At 35.2% G+C, this 18,789-nt stretch overlaps 1 protein-coding gene across 4 annotated transcripts in view; it reads right to left on the reverse strand.

Moving 5' to 3' along the window:
• Positions 1–2,250: 2,250 nt before the first annotated feature.
• Positions 2,251–18,789, reverse strand: part of RPGRIP1L (RPGRIP1 like) — a 51,901-nt gene continuing 35,362 nt past the window's right edge. For 2 of the 4 annotated variants that reach the window (XM_026036562.1, XM_026036561.1), the window contains exons 23-26: positions 14,474–14,657; positions 10,365–10,449; positions 4,629–4,762; positions 2,251–2,630 (exon numbers count right to left, since the gene is read on the reverse strand). In XM_026036562.1, the coding sequence (XP_025892347.1) occupies positions 2,518–2,630; positions 4,629–4,762; positions 10,365–10,449; positions 14,474–14,657 (516 nt within the window). In that variant the 3' untranslated portion in view covers positions 2,251–2,517. Of the gene's footprint in view, positions 2,631–4,628; positions 4,763–7,737; positions 7,840–10,150; positions 10,213–10,364; positions 10,450–14,473; positions 14,658–18,789 lie in introns of those variants that run through there. The other 2 variants (XM_026036563.1, XM_026036565.1) reach the window with 2 other exon arrangements.

Raw genomic sequence — 18,789 nt, forward strand, 5'->3', positions numbered from 1 at the left:
AAATACAGATTACTTAAGCCAAGAACAAAACTTTCTAGCATGGTCATATGTTTATGTTGCCCAAGATAATACAATCCATCTGCTATTAAGTCCTCACTGAATATTCTTAGTAATAAATATGAATAGAAAACAAGATTTTTAAGTCAAAACCGGAAAACAGAGAGCCTTAGGAAAAAATATATTTAGGAACCTGAGACAAATTATACATGTTAATGTTGGAGTCACTGAGAACAGTTAGCACGATGTAACCAAATGTCAACTGGAGTATTTTGCACTAACTTACCAAAGAGGTCTGTGTTTAATGAGTATACGAATACTTGGTTTCTAAGTTTTCAGTTTCAGATGGTGAAGATTAAGTGCTAAGAGTGTTACTGTAAATGTTTCAGTGAGATGAACATCACTGATTTTCTAATTTTACCACATGGTTTATTTCACAAGAAAACAAGCACCAGTTACAAAGTTCTCCTGCAATTCAGTAAACAGCAACTCCTTCAAAAAAAAAAAAATAGGGGGAACAATTCCCTTCTCTTTTTATGCAGGATACTCAGTTTGGTTTGCAAAGTATTAGGAGAATAATGTGAACCTCCTGGTAGAATACCACAACTAAATTTCTCAAAAGCCACTCAGTTAATCTCAGTGTTGAATCTAGCTGTTTTAAATTATTGTAATGTATAATAACAGTCTTAATGACAATATAGGTGCACAGAGCCAAAAAAAAGCTAGAAGCAATGGCCAAACCCAGGAACTAAGAGCCAGCTGAAATGACAACAAACATATGGCCATTAACTTAAGAATGGAGGAGCTGAGGAATGCAGCTGCCTGTGGTCTCCTGAAAGATCCCAAGGAATGAAATGCTGTGAGGATTGGCACTGCCTGGATGAGCAGTACTACTCCTGAAGATGGTAGACCCTAAAACGGAGTCAACCATCAACTCATGGTGGAATTCAGAGATTTCTGTGGTCAGAATATATTCATTCCATTGGCCTCATAACGTACATCAACAAATTAATATTGTATGGATGTCATTTCAAAGCCTACTGAAGACGAAGAGCCATTATTGAAGCCATTAGAGCACAGATGGTTCAAACTATATGCAGATATTCATACTTGCAGTTCTGCATTATAACTGCTTTTTTTTTTCTGTTGAACTGTAATGAATTGTCTCATAATCTATTCCATCTTCTTGCCATTAGCAGGCTTTGAATGTTCACAAATAGGAGCAAAGAACTCATTTTCCAGAGCTTTAATCACACAAAGAGGGAATGCCTAATTCTCTAAATGAAATGGTCTGTGATCACTGAAGCAGAGATTTAATATATCACGGCAAATTAGGTAGATTTTAATAAATTACTTATCTCTCTGAATACTTTACACATGCTTATGAAGAAACATAGCCTGTTTGCAAACAGTGAAAATCCACAGTCTATAAAATCCTTTGAAGAAAATGACAAATAAAAAAGTAAATTAAAAAATGAAATGTATTATATCCTCGTTCTCAAGAGACAATCCTTTTGTGGCATTGATTCACAGCTCCATTAAAAATATCAATTAAATCCTTCATTGAGATTGGTTAAATGCTAGAAAATTAACTTTCCAAGCTGCTTTCTAGACACTGGTTATTAGGATACAACAAATCATTATATGTGTCTGATCTAAGTTCTAAAAGTGACAAAAAGCCAAATGAAAACACAGTTGCCTGTCCCTACAACTAAACTAGGTGAAGCAAAATCTGATATTTTATAGCTTTTCTGTGCTTTGACAGATGTTGGCTGAAAGTAAATCTTTTACAGTATAGAAAAAGGATTGTGCCTGCCCTCCCCCCCACTTCAAATCATCATAATCATAAACAGCTGATTATAATGTTTGGAGAAGGGCAAAAATTATTTTAAAAAAGGCTGCAGTAATTTAATAAGTCCTGCAACTAGCCTCATTCTTTATATTTAATTGATAGGAACTGCATGCATCAAAGAAAACACATACTGAGATTTAATGTGCATAAAATGGATATTAGCATTTTAAAGAGGCAGATTAACACATTAATCCAAGTAATTTTCATATATTGCTTTTAATAAAATCTTCACAGTATAAAATTCTTAATGAGGCTAATCACAGGCATTCCATTTAGTGGGGTGATTAGGGATAACATAAAAGTATTTTTAATCAGTTTTCTAAGGCTTATGGCTTTTTTATTAAAAATTAAAAATTTGACTTGCATTTTTATTACTGTTTTATGTAGGAAAAATGTTGAAAATGCAAATAAAGCACATCATTCAATCATGTAGGTATTAATTATTTACAAGACGTTGTCCATTGTGGAGAGATGCTTAGCCTTAGGGGGGAGATATAAAAACAAACAGACTGAAAAGTATACAAAATTTTACAACTGCAAATCAAGCGTCCTTTCCATATTAATTATACATTAAATAAACTGTAAGAATCACAAAGATCTCATCTTGGAAGAGCTATCAAGCATGTATTTACACTGGGAGAAGGGGCTCCTGTAGGCCAACTTCCCTTTCATGCCTCCTCGGCGTCTCCGCACTCCTCGCGGACCGAGCGCAGCGCGTCAAGGGCCTCCACAGTTACTCTGAGCTTCCCAATTACTGCCCTCTCATCTTGGGAATCGAAAACTAGAAGGGAAACATCAGAAAATGGTCTTAGGAACTTCATTTCTTTTTTTTTTTTTTTTTCCTGCTAGCATTTGTGCAGATTCAAAGGCACCTATATATGCTCAAAAATAAAATAGCTTCCAGCTTTAGCACTCAGGTTAAGAGAAAGGCTTCATTTCTTATGGCAAGGAGCTGGTGCTCAGCCTGCTGGAAACTGAGCACTTCAAGCAGCAGAAAGTACACAAAAGAAGTATTTGTGTTGGAATTAACTTGGAAATGAAGAGAACTGTGTGTCTGACACATTGCTAAATTCATTGCTCATTTTTCATAATAAATCAAGTGCTGAGACTTCAGAATCCAAGCTCTGTTCAAGACGCACATGAATGCTTATTAATTCCTTGAATTAAAAAAAAAGTTCCCAATGAACCTATTTTTCTACACTGTGTATGAGACTGGGCCCAATCAGCCAAAACAGGTACTAGTCTTTCAGTGGCAAATTGTTGTTCCATTTGGTGCAGTGCACAACTATTTTCATTCCATACTTGATCTGCTGTGATGGAAAACATGTTGCCAACAGTCAGAAAGAGGTTCCTTCTCTGTTCTATTTAAAAAACCATAAGACTGCTTAACTTGACTCTAGAAGGAGTTTGAATAACAACAAATAGTCTCAGCACAACTTTGTCAGCTTTAGCTGCATCTTTCTGAGGAACAGAATTACTCTCTATGAGCAAGGGAAATGGGTATAGTAATAAGAAAGGTAATATCACTCATAATGTATAGGGAGAAAATAAAGATTAGTTCATATGCCTTAGGATAAGGCAAAGGAATGTTGTGCCAGAAGAGCTATAAATAGCCGATTTTGCATCATAATGATTTCCTTTTGACAAACACTAGTAAACAAGACAGTCATTCCTGCCAAAATAATTATCTCTGATTGCAATTAATAAGGAGTTTTAAGAATTTTGTGAAAAGTGACTTGCAGCAGTGCAAAAATCATAGACTAATCAGTCTCATCAAGGAGAAGCTATGAGAAAGAGTCATAAAATCCAGAACAAAAGCCATTTTCTAGTGATAGATTACGAAATACCTGTTTGAAGGACATGAGCTTTCAGTAGGTGCTTTCATGTAGCTACTCAGAGAAATTATCGGCAGAGAAAAGATCAAGTGGTTCGGCCACAAAACTGTATCAAATACAGATATTATTTTTCCAGGGTATGGAAATTTGATTCTTCTTATCATTTTCCTTATGTTCCTCAAACTTTGACATATATTTTCGATATTTTAGCAACAACATGGATACAAATCACGCATGATCAGGGAAATGGATAAGATAACCCCCTCCTGTCCCTACTGGGCTCTCCATCACTGGAGGTCCAGCAAGTCCCATTAACCTGGCACTCTACCAGGCTGACCAGGTCTTGCTGTTATGAAGACTATGTTTCAAACAATGCTGCTCTGCTTCTAGTCATCAAGCTAGCTCATTTTCCTTCGGACAAGAGTTTGTGTCCTAACAGATACATTTTCACCTTCTATTTTAATTTTTGTGGAGAAAGAGAATGGAGAGGAACACATAAGGCGAAAATGCACTTTTGGTAACTGCACTGTGCTGATAAATCCACCAACTGCATTGATACTAGCATTAATACTCTTATTAACATCAATTATGTTTTATAGAAAATCCTAGTTGATGCACCCTAAACCGTGTTAGGTTTTAAAACTGATTACCCAAAACAAGTAAAGAAAACTTGAGAATGCTGTGGGTTTTGTCTGTTTGTTTCAAATCAGAAGAATTATAAGCACTAACAAAGTTGCACAGCTTTTAATGATTTTTGCAAATACAGAGGTCTATATTACAAATACTAAATAAAGTAAAAGTAAAAGTAAAGTAAAGTAAAAATACTAAAGTATTTTTTCTTCAAACAGGCATTACATTACTAAAGCTTACAGAAGCAAGTAAAAATATGATTAATAATTTTTCATTTACAAAACGTTACAATAAAGTAACTTTTAAACACTTACCATCAATATCTTGTTCAATGATATCTCTTTCTTTCTGAAGTATCTCTCTCAAACTGACATAAGCAAAACCAATATCTTCACACTCAAGCTCCTGTTCATCTTCTGGAGGATCGCTAACCACTGTAAACCGTAGGCTAAGCATAGAAAAAAGAAAAAAGATATTTTTACCTTCAAAATAGGTGGAAAGTTAAGTCAAAACCCCACAAAAGCCAAAAAAACTCTATATTGCCAGCTGAGCTTAAAACAGATCTGTCCAACTATGATGCTTACCATCATACCATACTATACAGATTAATTCACATGACCATAAGTGTACCTATGAAAAAAATTAAATAGCAATAATATTTCATCAGACATGGATTGTGATCTACATTTTGCTGTTAAAAACCTTTTGGCACAATATAAACTCAAAAAGATTTCATTGGTTCATCTGCATTACTGTTTCAGCTTGGATCTGGAGCACGAAGCCAATCTGCTGAGCTGCCCCCAGCTGCTGTACCTTGGTTCTCACAGTATTCCTGGAGCAAGTTAATTGGATTACTTTTCAGTTGGACTAAAATAAAACTGAAGACTTGCTCCAGGAGCACTATCCCTAATGCATTCCATTGCAAATAGCTTTCAGTCCATGGGACCACCTGGGCATGCCCTGAAGTCTGTTTTACTCTAGAGATCCTCTCCTGCTGGTCTGCACTATTTGCTAATCAGGATTTTGCCTTAAACTCTGGCTATGCATTTTCTTGCCTTTACATCGAGCAGTCCAGGAGACCCGAGAAACATATTTGAGAGCAACTATATCAAATACCTGCCTGTTATCAGAAATACTAGCATGAAACAAGTATTTCCAAGCAGCAAGTGCAAAATATTTGGCTGAAAGTTATTTGGGAATTTTCACACCTCATTTAGAGACTTGAGAGCATATTTTAGTCAAGAAAACATTCAACAAAAAGAACCACCTGAAGGCAGTTCTCTCAAAATAGTCTCTTTCTAATGCTGTATTATGCACTTACTCTTTAAAACTGAATTCTACATGGTAATTTAAAACGTACTGCACTCATTCCTGCTGACTAGTAGAGCTCAAATGTTATCTTCATTATTCTCTTCCTCTTGTGCATGTGAAAAACCACCTATGAAGGTAGTCTGGATACAAAGCCCCATGAATATTTACTATGCACACTTAAATACAGACATTTGGGATGGGCAAACAGGCTAAGACCAACAACTAGACAAAAATATTTGTATTTCTCCTGGGAACTTAAGCTACACTCACTGCATCCAAGGATAGCTTTTCTTTTCAACACATAATTGCAGAAATCTGCTGGAGCTGACTTGAGTTAGTGGCTTGTGTTAAGGCCAAAAAGGTTGAGATTGACAAGATGTCAGGAATTCGGGGTTGACTACTTTTGGATGCATCTTGGAGATAGCATTGAAATCCCAAATGCTTGTAAGCTTTACAGACTAAAAATTTTTCAAAGAGTGATACCAAATGAGTATCAACCAAACTGCACAAAATCTAAGTCTACAAAAAAGGGTACTTTACTCAATATATAACCAAATAATGTTAAAAGCTTTTAAACATATTAACAATGACCACAACATATATAGTATTTCATATTCAAAATGTTTTTAAAATAATAGACAAAAGGGATGATTATCGGGAATTGTTATGATTCATTGTCAATGGTCAACCAAACTGATTGGAGAAATCAGTTGAGACACTGGTAGGAGAGGATGGGACTACTGCCGATTGTTTTTTTATCATTTAAATCTATTAACTCCTAAAATTTTCATGGAAGTAGAAACTCAAACCAGCCCTAACAACATCTGGGACAGTACCTAATAAAGTTATAAATACAGGTCCACTTTCTGGTCCAAATCACATGTGATGCTTTTACACAAACAGAAAGGCTTCAGCCAAACACTTCAAAAGCACCACACCTCTAATGCCCTATGTTCCAGTCCCCTCACAGGTCATCAGCTGGGATGAAAACTTCGCTGCTAATCAGGAAGGAGAGGATCTGAACTCTTAAGCCTGGGGAAATACTGTAACCACAGACTGCTGCAATCAGCACCACAACCACTTGGACGTTTGGATTTTTGAAATATATTGCAAATGACTTTTAAATTTAGGAAAAAATAAAATGTGCTCTCAAACTTTTTTTTTTAAATCCATAAATTGCAAGTGTTTTCTTTTCAGCTTAAAATTAATATTAACAGCACATGTAGCATTGGAACATACTCCCTCACATGTGCAGCCTCCTCACTCCGCTGTAGCATAAAAGGCACAAATATCCCATTTAGGCCAGCTCTGCCTTAACAGGGTAAGGAACTTGCGCTGGAATGGATAAACCATACAAAGATTTTTTTTTAAACAAATAAAGGTTGTACCTCTTCAGTACTTTAAGAACTTAACCTTTCTCTAAAGCTCATTTCTACATTTTTTTTCTGTACCACAGTAACAGCAGGTATCAGTACTCATTTCCTTGCAGAGATTATTGCCTACTGACAGAATGAGCAGAAATCTTGACACTGTTACAAGTACTGTGAGGCAAGATATTTGCTAGTCACTGTAAGAAACACACTAGAGAATTAAGTGAAATATGCCTGCTAACAGAGTCAAAAGGAATCAAAAATGGTAGTTGCTTTAAGCTTAAAAAATACATTACAACATAGCAAAAAGTAACTGAACCAAATGCTTATAATTACAATGATAACACTAGTATTACCACCAGCAGGGAATTTGGAGTGCCTGTGAGAAGATGTGAATAGCAAGTTTGATGTCTCATTCTTTCTTAGAGAGGTCAGGCATTTTGAAGCAGCACGGACAGAAGCCTGGGCGTTCACCTAGCACTTTCTGGTGGCGCTAACCGCACATATCCACTCGCAGCGGGCGCCACGGCTGTGCGAGCTGCGCGACGCTGCACAAGGACTTGATGCAGCTGTGCTCCTCGAGCAGCATCATTTGCAGGCAAGAAGGGCTGCACCTGCCACCAGCAGCCACGGAGGCTCCTGCAAAAACCTGCTCACTCCTGTCCTCGCAGCAGGGTGACTGCTGCACACAGGGGTTGCTCCTTCTCTTCCCATGTGTCTCTTCTGACACTTGCCAGCACAGCACTTAGTCCAGCGGCAGCTCTGCAGGCGTCGCAAGTGCAAACCCACATGAAAAATGAGCCAAGCTTTTCTACATGAGCCCAGTTTCTATCCTCCTAAAGAGCTGAAAGGCAACAAGTGAATACAAACAGGAGGAAGAATAAAGGATAACTGACACTGTTATTGTAGGTTAAATGGACTGTCACAAACACCTCGTTATTAAGGATTTGAGTATAGAGGCAGTAACTCAGGTTAAGCTAAAAACCCTCACATTATAGGATGACACACAATTGTTTGCAAAGTTTGACAAATAGTAAGCATATCTTCATAACAGAAACAAACAAATTAGCTGACGTATCCCTACTACTTGTCACACAATGAAGTTATAAGAAACAACAACTGACAAAAGCTTTCATATATTAATGAAGAAACATATTGTCCAGCAGAAAGCAGGTAAAGACAAAGATGTTTGTCAAAAGAGAGAATATCTTTCTGGCAGGCAGAACCTAAATAGGGTTTTAAATAGTCTTTCTAAATCTCTACTTCTTCATGCTCATATATTCTAGACTCTAACTCATTTTACTTAACAGCATATTTCCTTTTTCACTCATAATTTATAAAATGTCATTTACTGAATATCACATATCCTTGCATTTTCTGCCAATAAAACAATTTTAGGTGGAACCAAAATCAACATTTCTTCAAAAATTAGAGTTATTTCATAACAAGTAGTAAAACTGAAGGAATAAAACAAGTTGGCTTTGAAAGCTACACTCTAACTCCAACCTCATCCCGAGAGAAACATACTTGCCCATGTAGGTATATACCTTTATTTGTGAATATAGACTATAACAGAATACAAAGCTGTGAAATTAATTATTTTCAGGACCAAGCTAGCCTGTTTCAGTTATAAAGTTAGGCTACAGCCAGAACTTAGCAGTAACTTTATTTATTACACTAATATCCTGTATCTGTTTCCCTTGGACAGCAGTGTGTGCATAACTTCTTAGCACTTGTGATTATTTATCTCCTTTCAAGTACGTTCATTAAACTGACTTTCCTTTTGGAAAAGATCATTGCATGCAGCATATCTCCTTATAGGTATTTTAATACGGGCCCAATCATTAAGACTACCATTTCTAACAACATTTATTGCAATGATGAGGACCTTCACCTGAACACCTAATACTTAGCTTTATACACATAATACAGTGCCCCTCCTCCTGCAAGCTACCATCACACATACACCAATAAAGTGTTAGACTAAAGCATGTGCAGGCAATTTTCAATGATATTTATATCCTTGATAATTTGGTTTCCTGAACTTTAAAGCATTAGTTTAGTTCAGTTCCTGTTTCAGCTGAAAAAGCTCTGATATTATTTTGCAAAGGCTGTGATAGAAAACACGTGTTAAAGAAATAACTAGTCCAGGTTTATAAAGCACAGTGCTGAAAATCATTGGTGCACAAGCAGTTTTCCACAAATTTTATTTCCTGGTGGTCCCTTTGCTGAGCTAAAGCAGGGAACTGGACTACTAATCAAACTCCCATCTTGCTGTTTAGTCAACCAAGTACCCAAACTTTCTCAGAGACCCAACTCCACATATTCATAAACAAAAAAGATTTACCTAGAAACATGGAAGACATTACTATGACAGTGAACATAAGCACAACACTTCTGTGGTTGAAACAGGGCTCGCTCTAGCTTTTTTTAATCTTTCTTAAAATGATATTTCCTATAGACTATGTCAGAATGAGGCTTAGTAAACATATAGTATAGATATATAATGAATTCATAGTACCATTGTGGCCTATGAACTAGCTCTTCTTCACTGAATTAACCTTCAGAGATGAAAACATTTTCCTCTCCACACTGTAAAATTCTTGGCAGAGCAGGCTATCCAATTATCTCACCTACATGATAAAATAAGGCTTCTGCTTGCTTATTCTATGGAGACAATCTATTTTTTATTTCCAAACCTCAAAATATTTTGTTATGACATTTCCTTCCCTGAAAGGAATCATTTTATGGAGTTCCTGTTCCATTCCCATAAAATTTGTCATCTGGCCACTGCATGGAACTCAGCTTAAGAAGGCAAATGGACCGAAAAGAGATGACTTCTCTATTGCAGAGTGAATCCATTGTTACGTAAGTAAATATTATATAAGTAAATACTTGGCAGACAGACCAGAAAGTCTTACACTTCAAACACAATCAACATGGAATTCTACTCTTCTTCACATTATAGGAGCCTTTCAATTTACAGTTGCTCAATTTTTATCAAGTTTGACCTTCAAGTGGAAATAGAAATAATGCCTCTTGTTCATTTGCTCAGAATAAATTATTATCACAATCAAAAAATTGCATAACAAATACACAAATTATGAGCTTAGATAGGACTAATTTATGCTTCCAACTAAGTGCTCTATACTTACAAAACTTCTCAGGGAGGACATGTACTTCAGTGACTGCATCAGAACGTGGATATGATTCCTTGCTGAAAAAAAACCCCCTCACATTACTTAACTAACTTCTGTGGAATATTTCTTTAACACAATCAAACAAAACAAGTCAAGACAAACCATAGTACCATTTAGAAAAACCTTTTGAGAAGTGAGATAGGGAGCAATATTCAGCAGCAGTATTTACCTGTCAGCATTTAGATCTGGTTTTTGAAGTATCATCTTCAGATATTCTCTTCTTGCATGATTATTTGCTTTATCCACATAAATCACTGCAAAACAAATTGGAATTAATATAGTTAGCTATAAATTGTTTTCAATCCTTGAGAAAACAAGAGTATTGGGGAAAAAAGGTCTTTTTCCCTTATCTTTCCTAAGAAAAAGGAACAATGCTGAAATCAAATTTGAAAGGGCACATGATCTAATGCCATGTCACTGGCAGGTTTATGCACACACTGCCAAAGAAGATACAAGCTGCATCTAAGCATGCCATATAGTTGTCATTTTCTCTTAATGGCAATAGCAGTCACAATTTTAAAAGCCAGTGGTCTTTATCGCTTTGTATTTGAAAGGATTTACTGCATTTTCTTCCACCCAGGAAGCTAGTGATAATGATAATGTATGGCAGAGTGCTTGTCCTTTTTGACAGCCTCAGTAATTTAATCCTCCTTTCCTGCCACAATATTCAATAAGAGGAGCATTTAGACCAATGGACTGGAGAAAATCCACAGCCTAGGGAACGCGTATGAGTACTCAAAGCCTTTTGTTGTTCTAATTTAAAATACAAACCCCAGAATCAGCTTTTAATTCTTTGTACCATTAGTAAAACCCACAGTGAAAAACAGCTTGGATTGGAACAACATTATTAGAAACAGTAACAGGGTTTTAGGAAAGTCCATAACTAGTTTTTGAGCATCTTGGGTTAAGAAAGCAGCTTCTTTCTTACAAAATATACATGGGCTACCAGTATCAGAACTTTAACTACTGATAGATTGCAGGAAACGCAGGATGTGCAAATTACTACAAATGGATTTTCCTTTTTTAAACTGAGAAAATTTAGCTGAAAAAATGTAGAGAGAACTGCAATGAAGATGACCCTCTGAAAAATAAACACATGCATTAGTTTTTGGGGGAGAGTCTTCATTTGTTTTCAAGGGCAGGAAGAGCATCAGAAGGCTTCTCCAAGTTCCAGCATCTCTAATATTGAAATACTTCTGTCCTCTCTATATACTCTATCCCTCTCCATTTCCTTCCCATTTTCCTAAACATTGGTGGACCCATTGTCACATGGCATAGTCATTCTACTATCCAACTTAAATTTACTTGTATAAACAGAAATTGCACAAATTACAGGAAATCCACCAAAGAATATAGGCGTACAAAAGAGAAACAAGACACAGAATCAGTATTAAAAGTTATTTTCAGGTAATAGTCAATTGTTATCAGAATCCTTCCATCAATGGAATAAGCAATTTAACATATTCCTTACAGAAAAGGAGGGACTGGGTTTTACCTTGGGTTTTATCTTTCTGTTACTTCTCTAGATTAAAAGTAGTTGTTACTTCCATCTGCTCTTCTTTTGGGCATGTGGATGACTTTGCACATGTGCTGCTCTCATGGCCCAACACTCCTGGGGCCACCACAGGAAAGAACAGGGAGGCAGCAGGGAGACAGATGGACAGCAACAAACTTCAAAGGAGCTGCCACATCGACACATTCTTCCCTTCCCCATAAGCATCCCAACTGAAACTCACTGAATTTACAAATCTTGTATCTAGAATGATGTTAAATCAAAGTCTACTGACAAAATCTGGTGTTTGGGAAGCTCTCCTTTTGAGAGCCAAGTTGTGGCACTGCAAGGCTTAGATTTTCTTAGATATTCTGCTGGCTTTTACAACACCTTGAGCACAGCAGCTCCTTTTCTCAGTCATTATGGCCAGCAATAGATAAAACAGTAAATGTGAAGGGAAACTGGGAGTGATGCAGTGCAACCTAGTGTGTACTTTGTATACGACTTTCCATCCCAAGATCTGGGAGAAAGAAAATCTTGTCACTATCCATAATCACAGCAATGATCAAAATAAACAACTCAGGGGAGGTTATATCTCTATTTGTGAAAAGGGAAATTCACAAGATGTTTTATGTCCAGATCAACAGAGATCTAATATATTCTAATATACTGCTTTCCAAAACGTTTGCACTAGAATAATTATCTTGGAATTTTGTGTTTAAAATAAAGGCAAAGATCATGCAAATGAAGGGAGCTCCCATAGCTAAGCTGATACATGTTTAAAACAGCCATGGTGATCGTTATAAATAAAAGTTTTATTTACAACTTTTTTTAGATTGCCTATGGATTTACCATGTTATTTCTATGCAAAATCTAGAAACCTATTAATTTCCCTCTAAGCTCAAAGTACATTTCTTTTCCCCATCCCAATCTCATTTTTATTAAGGAATATTTTCAATTAACCTCTAATATTCAACATTCCCACCTAATTAGGTATGAATATGAGGTGTAGTAAAGCTATAGTAAACACAGGCACAGATTTCATTACTATTAGCTTTCTCAGTGACATTATCGAACAGCAGACTGATTACGAGTTTTTCCTTACATGCAAAGCTAATCTTAAGTAGAAATCTTATGACCAATTATCCAAGTAAAACTCTGCAAATAGCCTCATTAGAAATACGCTGTGGAATGTAATCCTAGAGCAATTGCAACCAACCCCCCCCCTTTTTCTTTTTTTTAATTGATTCATTAGGGTATTTTAAACTTAAAATCACTCCATGCTCAGACAGGAAATGGAAAAATGAAAGTTATGAAGCCAGGCTTCAACTAACAGAAATAATGATATCATATGCCATCTCCAGGAGCATTACACATGACAATCTGTACTAATCTGATCCAGTTTTAAAGCATTACATTTTGATATGCTTAAGTTTCATCATTGTCCTTAGTTGCAGGAATTTCACCATATTGCTGCCTCTTGTCAATTCTCACTGTACTTGCCCTAACTTTGTTACCTTTTGCTAATGTAGCTTTACAGAACTTCAAGATATGATACTTGGATCATATCCCATGTGCAACAGAATCATAAGGTGCAAGGACGTATTATTATATTTTCTGAGTGCTTCTTATACCTTAGACTAATTCTAGATAAAGTAGTTAAAAAAATCAAGAAGCAAAAGAAAATGAGAAGTGTAAAACCTGCTTTCCTGGGTTCATGGTGTTAATTCAGTGAGATTTTAAAAATCTGATTTCAAAAAGTGTCTAACATGTGCAAAATATGTTTTCAGTAACTACCAAGATGACTAATTCCTATTCAATATATACAAATAAGCATTTGTTGTATATATATATCTGACATCTCAGTTAGGATATGCTGCCAGAAATTCCCCTTGTTGAAATGGCAGCAAGACTCAGTGAACAAAACCCCTATTTGAGGAGATATTAGTTATTTTCTTGCTAAAATCTTACCAGAATTACTGTCTTTCACAAAGTAACAGGAACTAAAAACTTTGTGCCGTGTCCCTTCAAATATTCTCTCTCAATATATTCTCTCTCCAAAGAGACACCCCAATACACGGTCGAGGTGTTTGATGTGATGTTTGCAGGGAATATCAAACTTCAGTAAGGTGCAATTCAATACTTTATGAGTGTTAGGAGGACATAAAAGTGTTCAAGTAATAAATTTATTTCTCTTTCTCTCCATTTTATCTCAAGTCTCCTTTTAAGATGAGAATTATAGATAGGTACAATTTAGAGAGTTACGCAAACAAATTCTGAACTTTACAAAAGCCGGTTTTATAAAATGATTATCAAAAGAATGCTTAATTGGACTGTCGGTAGCTGTTGTGTGCCACGTATCTAGCAAACTAACTCACTTGCAGCAGAAGTGCAACACAACATGAAGCAATCAGGATGCATCTTAAACGCAAGCAGACATTCACAGCACAAGTTAAGAACTGAAATATTAAGTAATAGCCGGAAAAAATAACAAGAGCATTAACAGCTGTTATAACAATAGTTCTGGGGATCCTACTGGTGTAAATTATCTTGCACTAATTGTGAAGTGTATTACCTACCTCCAACTGTTCATTTAAAGAAAAGCATATAGAACATTCAGGGTTAAGTACTGTGAAGTAGTAAAACGTGTCCAACTGGTAAATACAATAGGAACTTTTAAAACCCTCATCATAACCTAGAGAGAGTAGATTTTCGTATTTTTTTTTTTTTCATAAAATTGAGTTTAAAAGAAGAAAAAAAGCCTGATCAGAAGAGCTGATGCTTACCTTTACTGTAATTATAGTGAACCCAGTGACCACGTGTTGGTTTTGGGAGTGACACCGGAGTCTCCTCTGCAAGGAAATTGTATAATCTGCATTCTACGAACAGCTGCTGTATCGTGTCATCCACTGCAATCCGTGAGTCCGTAAAGCAAAGCGAGATAATTTCAATCCGGATTTTTTCACCTGCCTATTTAAAAACACAATGCAAACACAATTAAAAAATATTTTGTTTTTCTTGTAGTGTTAAACATCAACTCACAGAGTACTTAAGTGTATAAAACAAGCCTGTATTTGTACAAAACTCAATTTAAAACTCAAAACTTTTCTAGTTAAATGAAATGCACACTTAAAAGGTAAAATTAGAACAGCATTATAAAAGGAATATCCCAGCTTGTCCTCTCTAGGGCCTTTTCTTAACATCTTTAAGACAACATTTTCATAGCATGCAGCAATGCCTTTTTGCTTACAAATAAATTTTACTAAGTTTTATTTCATTTGGGAAGGTGAAATTTGACAGATGAAGCCACAAATACTTTCCCGTGCAACTCATTCAAGGAAATGAATACTAGTGGAATACCTAGTTCATCATTCAATGTTTAGACTTTTCTTCACAGAGGAAACAATGCTTCTTACCATATATAAGCCTTTCCTTCTCTTTTCCAGTTCATAAATTTATTAAAGTTATTTCCCCTATATGGAAATATTTTGACAATTTCTGATTGTAAAATCAAATCATTTTAAGTAATAAATAACTTCAAACATGAGCTCTCTAGATTCAGTGTTCGAACTGCAAATCAATATTCTAATTTATTACAGAATTTGCTTACGCTTTTCCAAGCTTATTAGATAATTAATCAAACTGAAAAGCAGGTGTAGCCGATTGTAAAAATATCCTTCACATGGAACAATTTCCATTGCTGTCAAGCCCTTTCAATATTTGATGAAGTAATTTTACACCCTCCTTTCAGAAGACATTTCCTTTTATTATGTATCCTAAGACACTTTAACTAAAAACCCAAATCTGAATATTTCAATAAGGTTGTTTTATTATTCAGTAGATTCATGGAAATTTTACCAGGATGACAGAGGAAATTCCATACCATTCTGTCTCCACTAATACAGGTACACGGCTTCAGCTGGCAATATTACTAGGATTAGCATAGTATGATGAAATATTTAAAGGAATTTTTTTTTCTAAAATCTAATAAATCAAATGACTGCCAAATGTCATTAAAGTGATGGTCTTTGACTTGAATATGCTTTTCATATTCAAATTTGAAAAGAAAGAGATGAAAGCCTGGAAAGGTTACTCAGTTTCAACTAATAACCTCAAGCACTCTACATTCACATGCATAAAAAATGAAATTGGCTCTATTGTCTAATTTTACTTCAGAAACAACTCTTTTCTTTTTGCACTCAACAGATGTATTAGCATCTGTATTTAAAGTGATAAGCTAAGAGGCTTTGTTCCCCCCAAGTATTTAGCAGTTATGTCAGATTAGTTTGTACACAGACAGTAGTTTATAAATCAAGTCCTAATATAATATCCTGCATTATAAAGTAGTTGTTTTACATAACTTAAAATTTGACATATTTAACACTTGTAATTGCATCCTGTAGGAAAAGAGCATTATAGCTTTTCCAAAAAAAGAGTAGATTCAAGCTATTGATCTTATCCTGCTTGCTAGCTTACAAGAAAACAAATGAGTCCTAAGTACTATAAAATTATAAAAAAATTACTTTAGAGATAAGCACACAAGAATATTTAAAGGTCTATTTTTATTAAATATGAATACACTATATACAAAGCAGAACAAGCTGTTTTTTAAAAATATTATATTTGCAAATTAAAACACGCAACTTACGAATAGGGACAGTTGCCATGTCATAATTCACTGCTAACATAAAAATTCCATATTATAAAGCCATGCAGAAAATACATGCAGTATCCAAAAAAATGATAGGAATTAAGTTTTAAATAACCATTTGTCCTTTTATACTGCAGAGTGGACTTTATTTTTTATTTTCCTAAGTTTCTTTTTTAAACCCTTTCCCTATTTACTAGCTACTATTCAAGTGAAAAATGGAGAGTTTGTAATGATCAAATACTTCATTCGGGTCCTTTTATTTTGATGTGAGTTCAATTATTCTTCCAAGCAAAATTTTAAGAAATCATTTGGTTCATTCTATAGTTCATTGCATTACTGGTAGAACATAAGCTACCATGTCTACGATGAAGGAGACTTCCTGAAATGCTTTTTTCTTATTAGTATTTTTTAACTTCCATTAATCATCTCATGTTCCTTTTAATCTTTAAGTATTTTGGTAATGCTTAGATATTGCTTTTTGGTACAATAATCTGTCAGCAATTTACAACCTTCATCAGCTAATGTATATACCAAAATTCCTTTACGTTCCCTTAAATATTGATTAGATGTACATAACAGAACAAAGGGGACTGAAAACTTAAATGGGTATCTCTGAGAAATGGGTTCAGGCCTTTTAGTTTTGAAGGAAGAAAACAAAACAGGGGACAGATTCTGTCTATGGCAATATTCTTACTTTCTCTATCACTATTTTGATAATGACTCTTGCTAATACTAGGCAAAACCTTGGAAGAATCAGCTATCTTTACAGTCTTGCATTAATAGTTCTTTCACTATCCAAAGACTTCATGCCTTTGCCCATCCAAATACACAGAACTACAAATGGTCTCCCCCAAGCAGGCTACATCAGAAGCATAAATACACAAAAAACCTCATTGGCAAGGTTCAAAATAGCTCTAGTTGAAAATTTTATATAGGCTTACTCGGTCTTAAGTTTTTCTCCATAACTGAATATTTTCAATGTTATCTAATAGATGAGAGGCTACCTAAGAGCATCTGATGTTCTGTATTTTCCACCAACAATGTTAGAAACGCACTTGAAATGAAAACCAAGAAATTAAGACCGCTGAGCACAGCGCTCAAAGGATGGATCAAAAGTAAAGAGATAAACACTTACTTTTAGGAGACAAGTGAAAAGTATTAAACGTACCATTTCAGTATACTATCTGTTTAAATTAAGTCTATCTCAAGCCTTATCAGAATAAATGACTGGGAAGAATGAAAAAAAGCAACTCAGGTTTTGCCTAGAGTCTTCAAGCTTCCTTCATTTCTCTCACTTGGGCTTTTGTCTGCTATTGACCTTAGTAACCCATAAACTTCAAGATCTCATTCTTTTGATGAATGAAAATAATATCTCATAGGATGAATATCAACTAATTGTGCAAAAAAAGCATAATGAAAATGAAATTATAGAGTAAAATAATAGATATGTTCATACTTTACATCTTCCCAACCTGTCACAAAGATGTTTTGTTCAAAAGCAGAATTACAAGCAATTGGCATTACTTAATGGTATTTAAGAGAGTTTAACGTCAAAATTAATTATATCATGAGATCTTAATTTACTTGAACTGGTAATGATGGTATTCAATAAACTGCTAAGTGTACAACACTTGTTGTACATGCAGTGAAGAAGAGATGCAAACATACCTAAAGAAAAATGGGACCACCACGGAATAAATTGCTTTTGCCAGTAATTGCCTTATGGGCACATTTTAAAACAACTTGCAAGCTGACAGCGGTAAATTTTATAGTGATAATTGAATGCCATACTATCTTCTATAAGGATAAAGTGTAGACACGGGGGTGAAAGGGAGGAGGGATAGAAAAGACAATTTTTTTTTTTTTTATAAAGACCATGCCAAAGGAAATGCAAATTCCCAGTTTTGATGTCTATTTTGAGAAACTGAAACAAGGCTTTTAATCAATGTATTATACATCAAATTGATAATGTTAACTTCTGATTATTCAAATGTATGAAATATTCATAGAGAACTGTCCAAACTTTTACATTTCTCAGACTTCTTTTCTCTATTAATTATCATGCCTGGAAGCTTTTTAGTAAAAGCAGCAGCCATCAGCCTGACTGAACCTGACAAGCTAGCAAGGCCCAATTACACTGGCACTCTGTGGCACTTTGATGTACTGGAAACGAAAAGAGATAGGGGCAAATTGTATAGCACATTATGTTAATGACTTGATTTAATCCAGCCACTAAACTTTATGTAGCCTGTTAAAAAAGATGCTAACACTAATTACGCCACTTTGGAAAGGAAAGAAGGGGACAAGCATTTCATACCGACAAAGTGAAGCTCATAAATGTTGTAAATGAAATGAAACAAAATGAAGTAATCTATGATTAATTATACATCATAGACAAGAAGAAAAGAGAAAGAAGCAAGTGGTACAGCTAAGTACTGGAAAATCTGTTAG

This window comes from Nothoprocta perdicaria, unplaced genomic scaffold, assembly GCF_003342845.1.
Source record: "Nothoprocta perdicaria isolate Ctin4 unplaced genomic scaffold, notPer1 scaffold_18, whole genome shotgun sequence".
NCBI classification, from domain to species: Eukaryota; Metazoa; Chordata; class Aves; order Tinamiformes; family Tinamidae; genus Nothoprocta; species Nothoprocta perdicaria.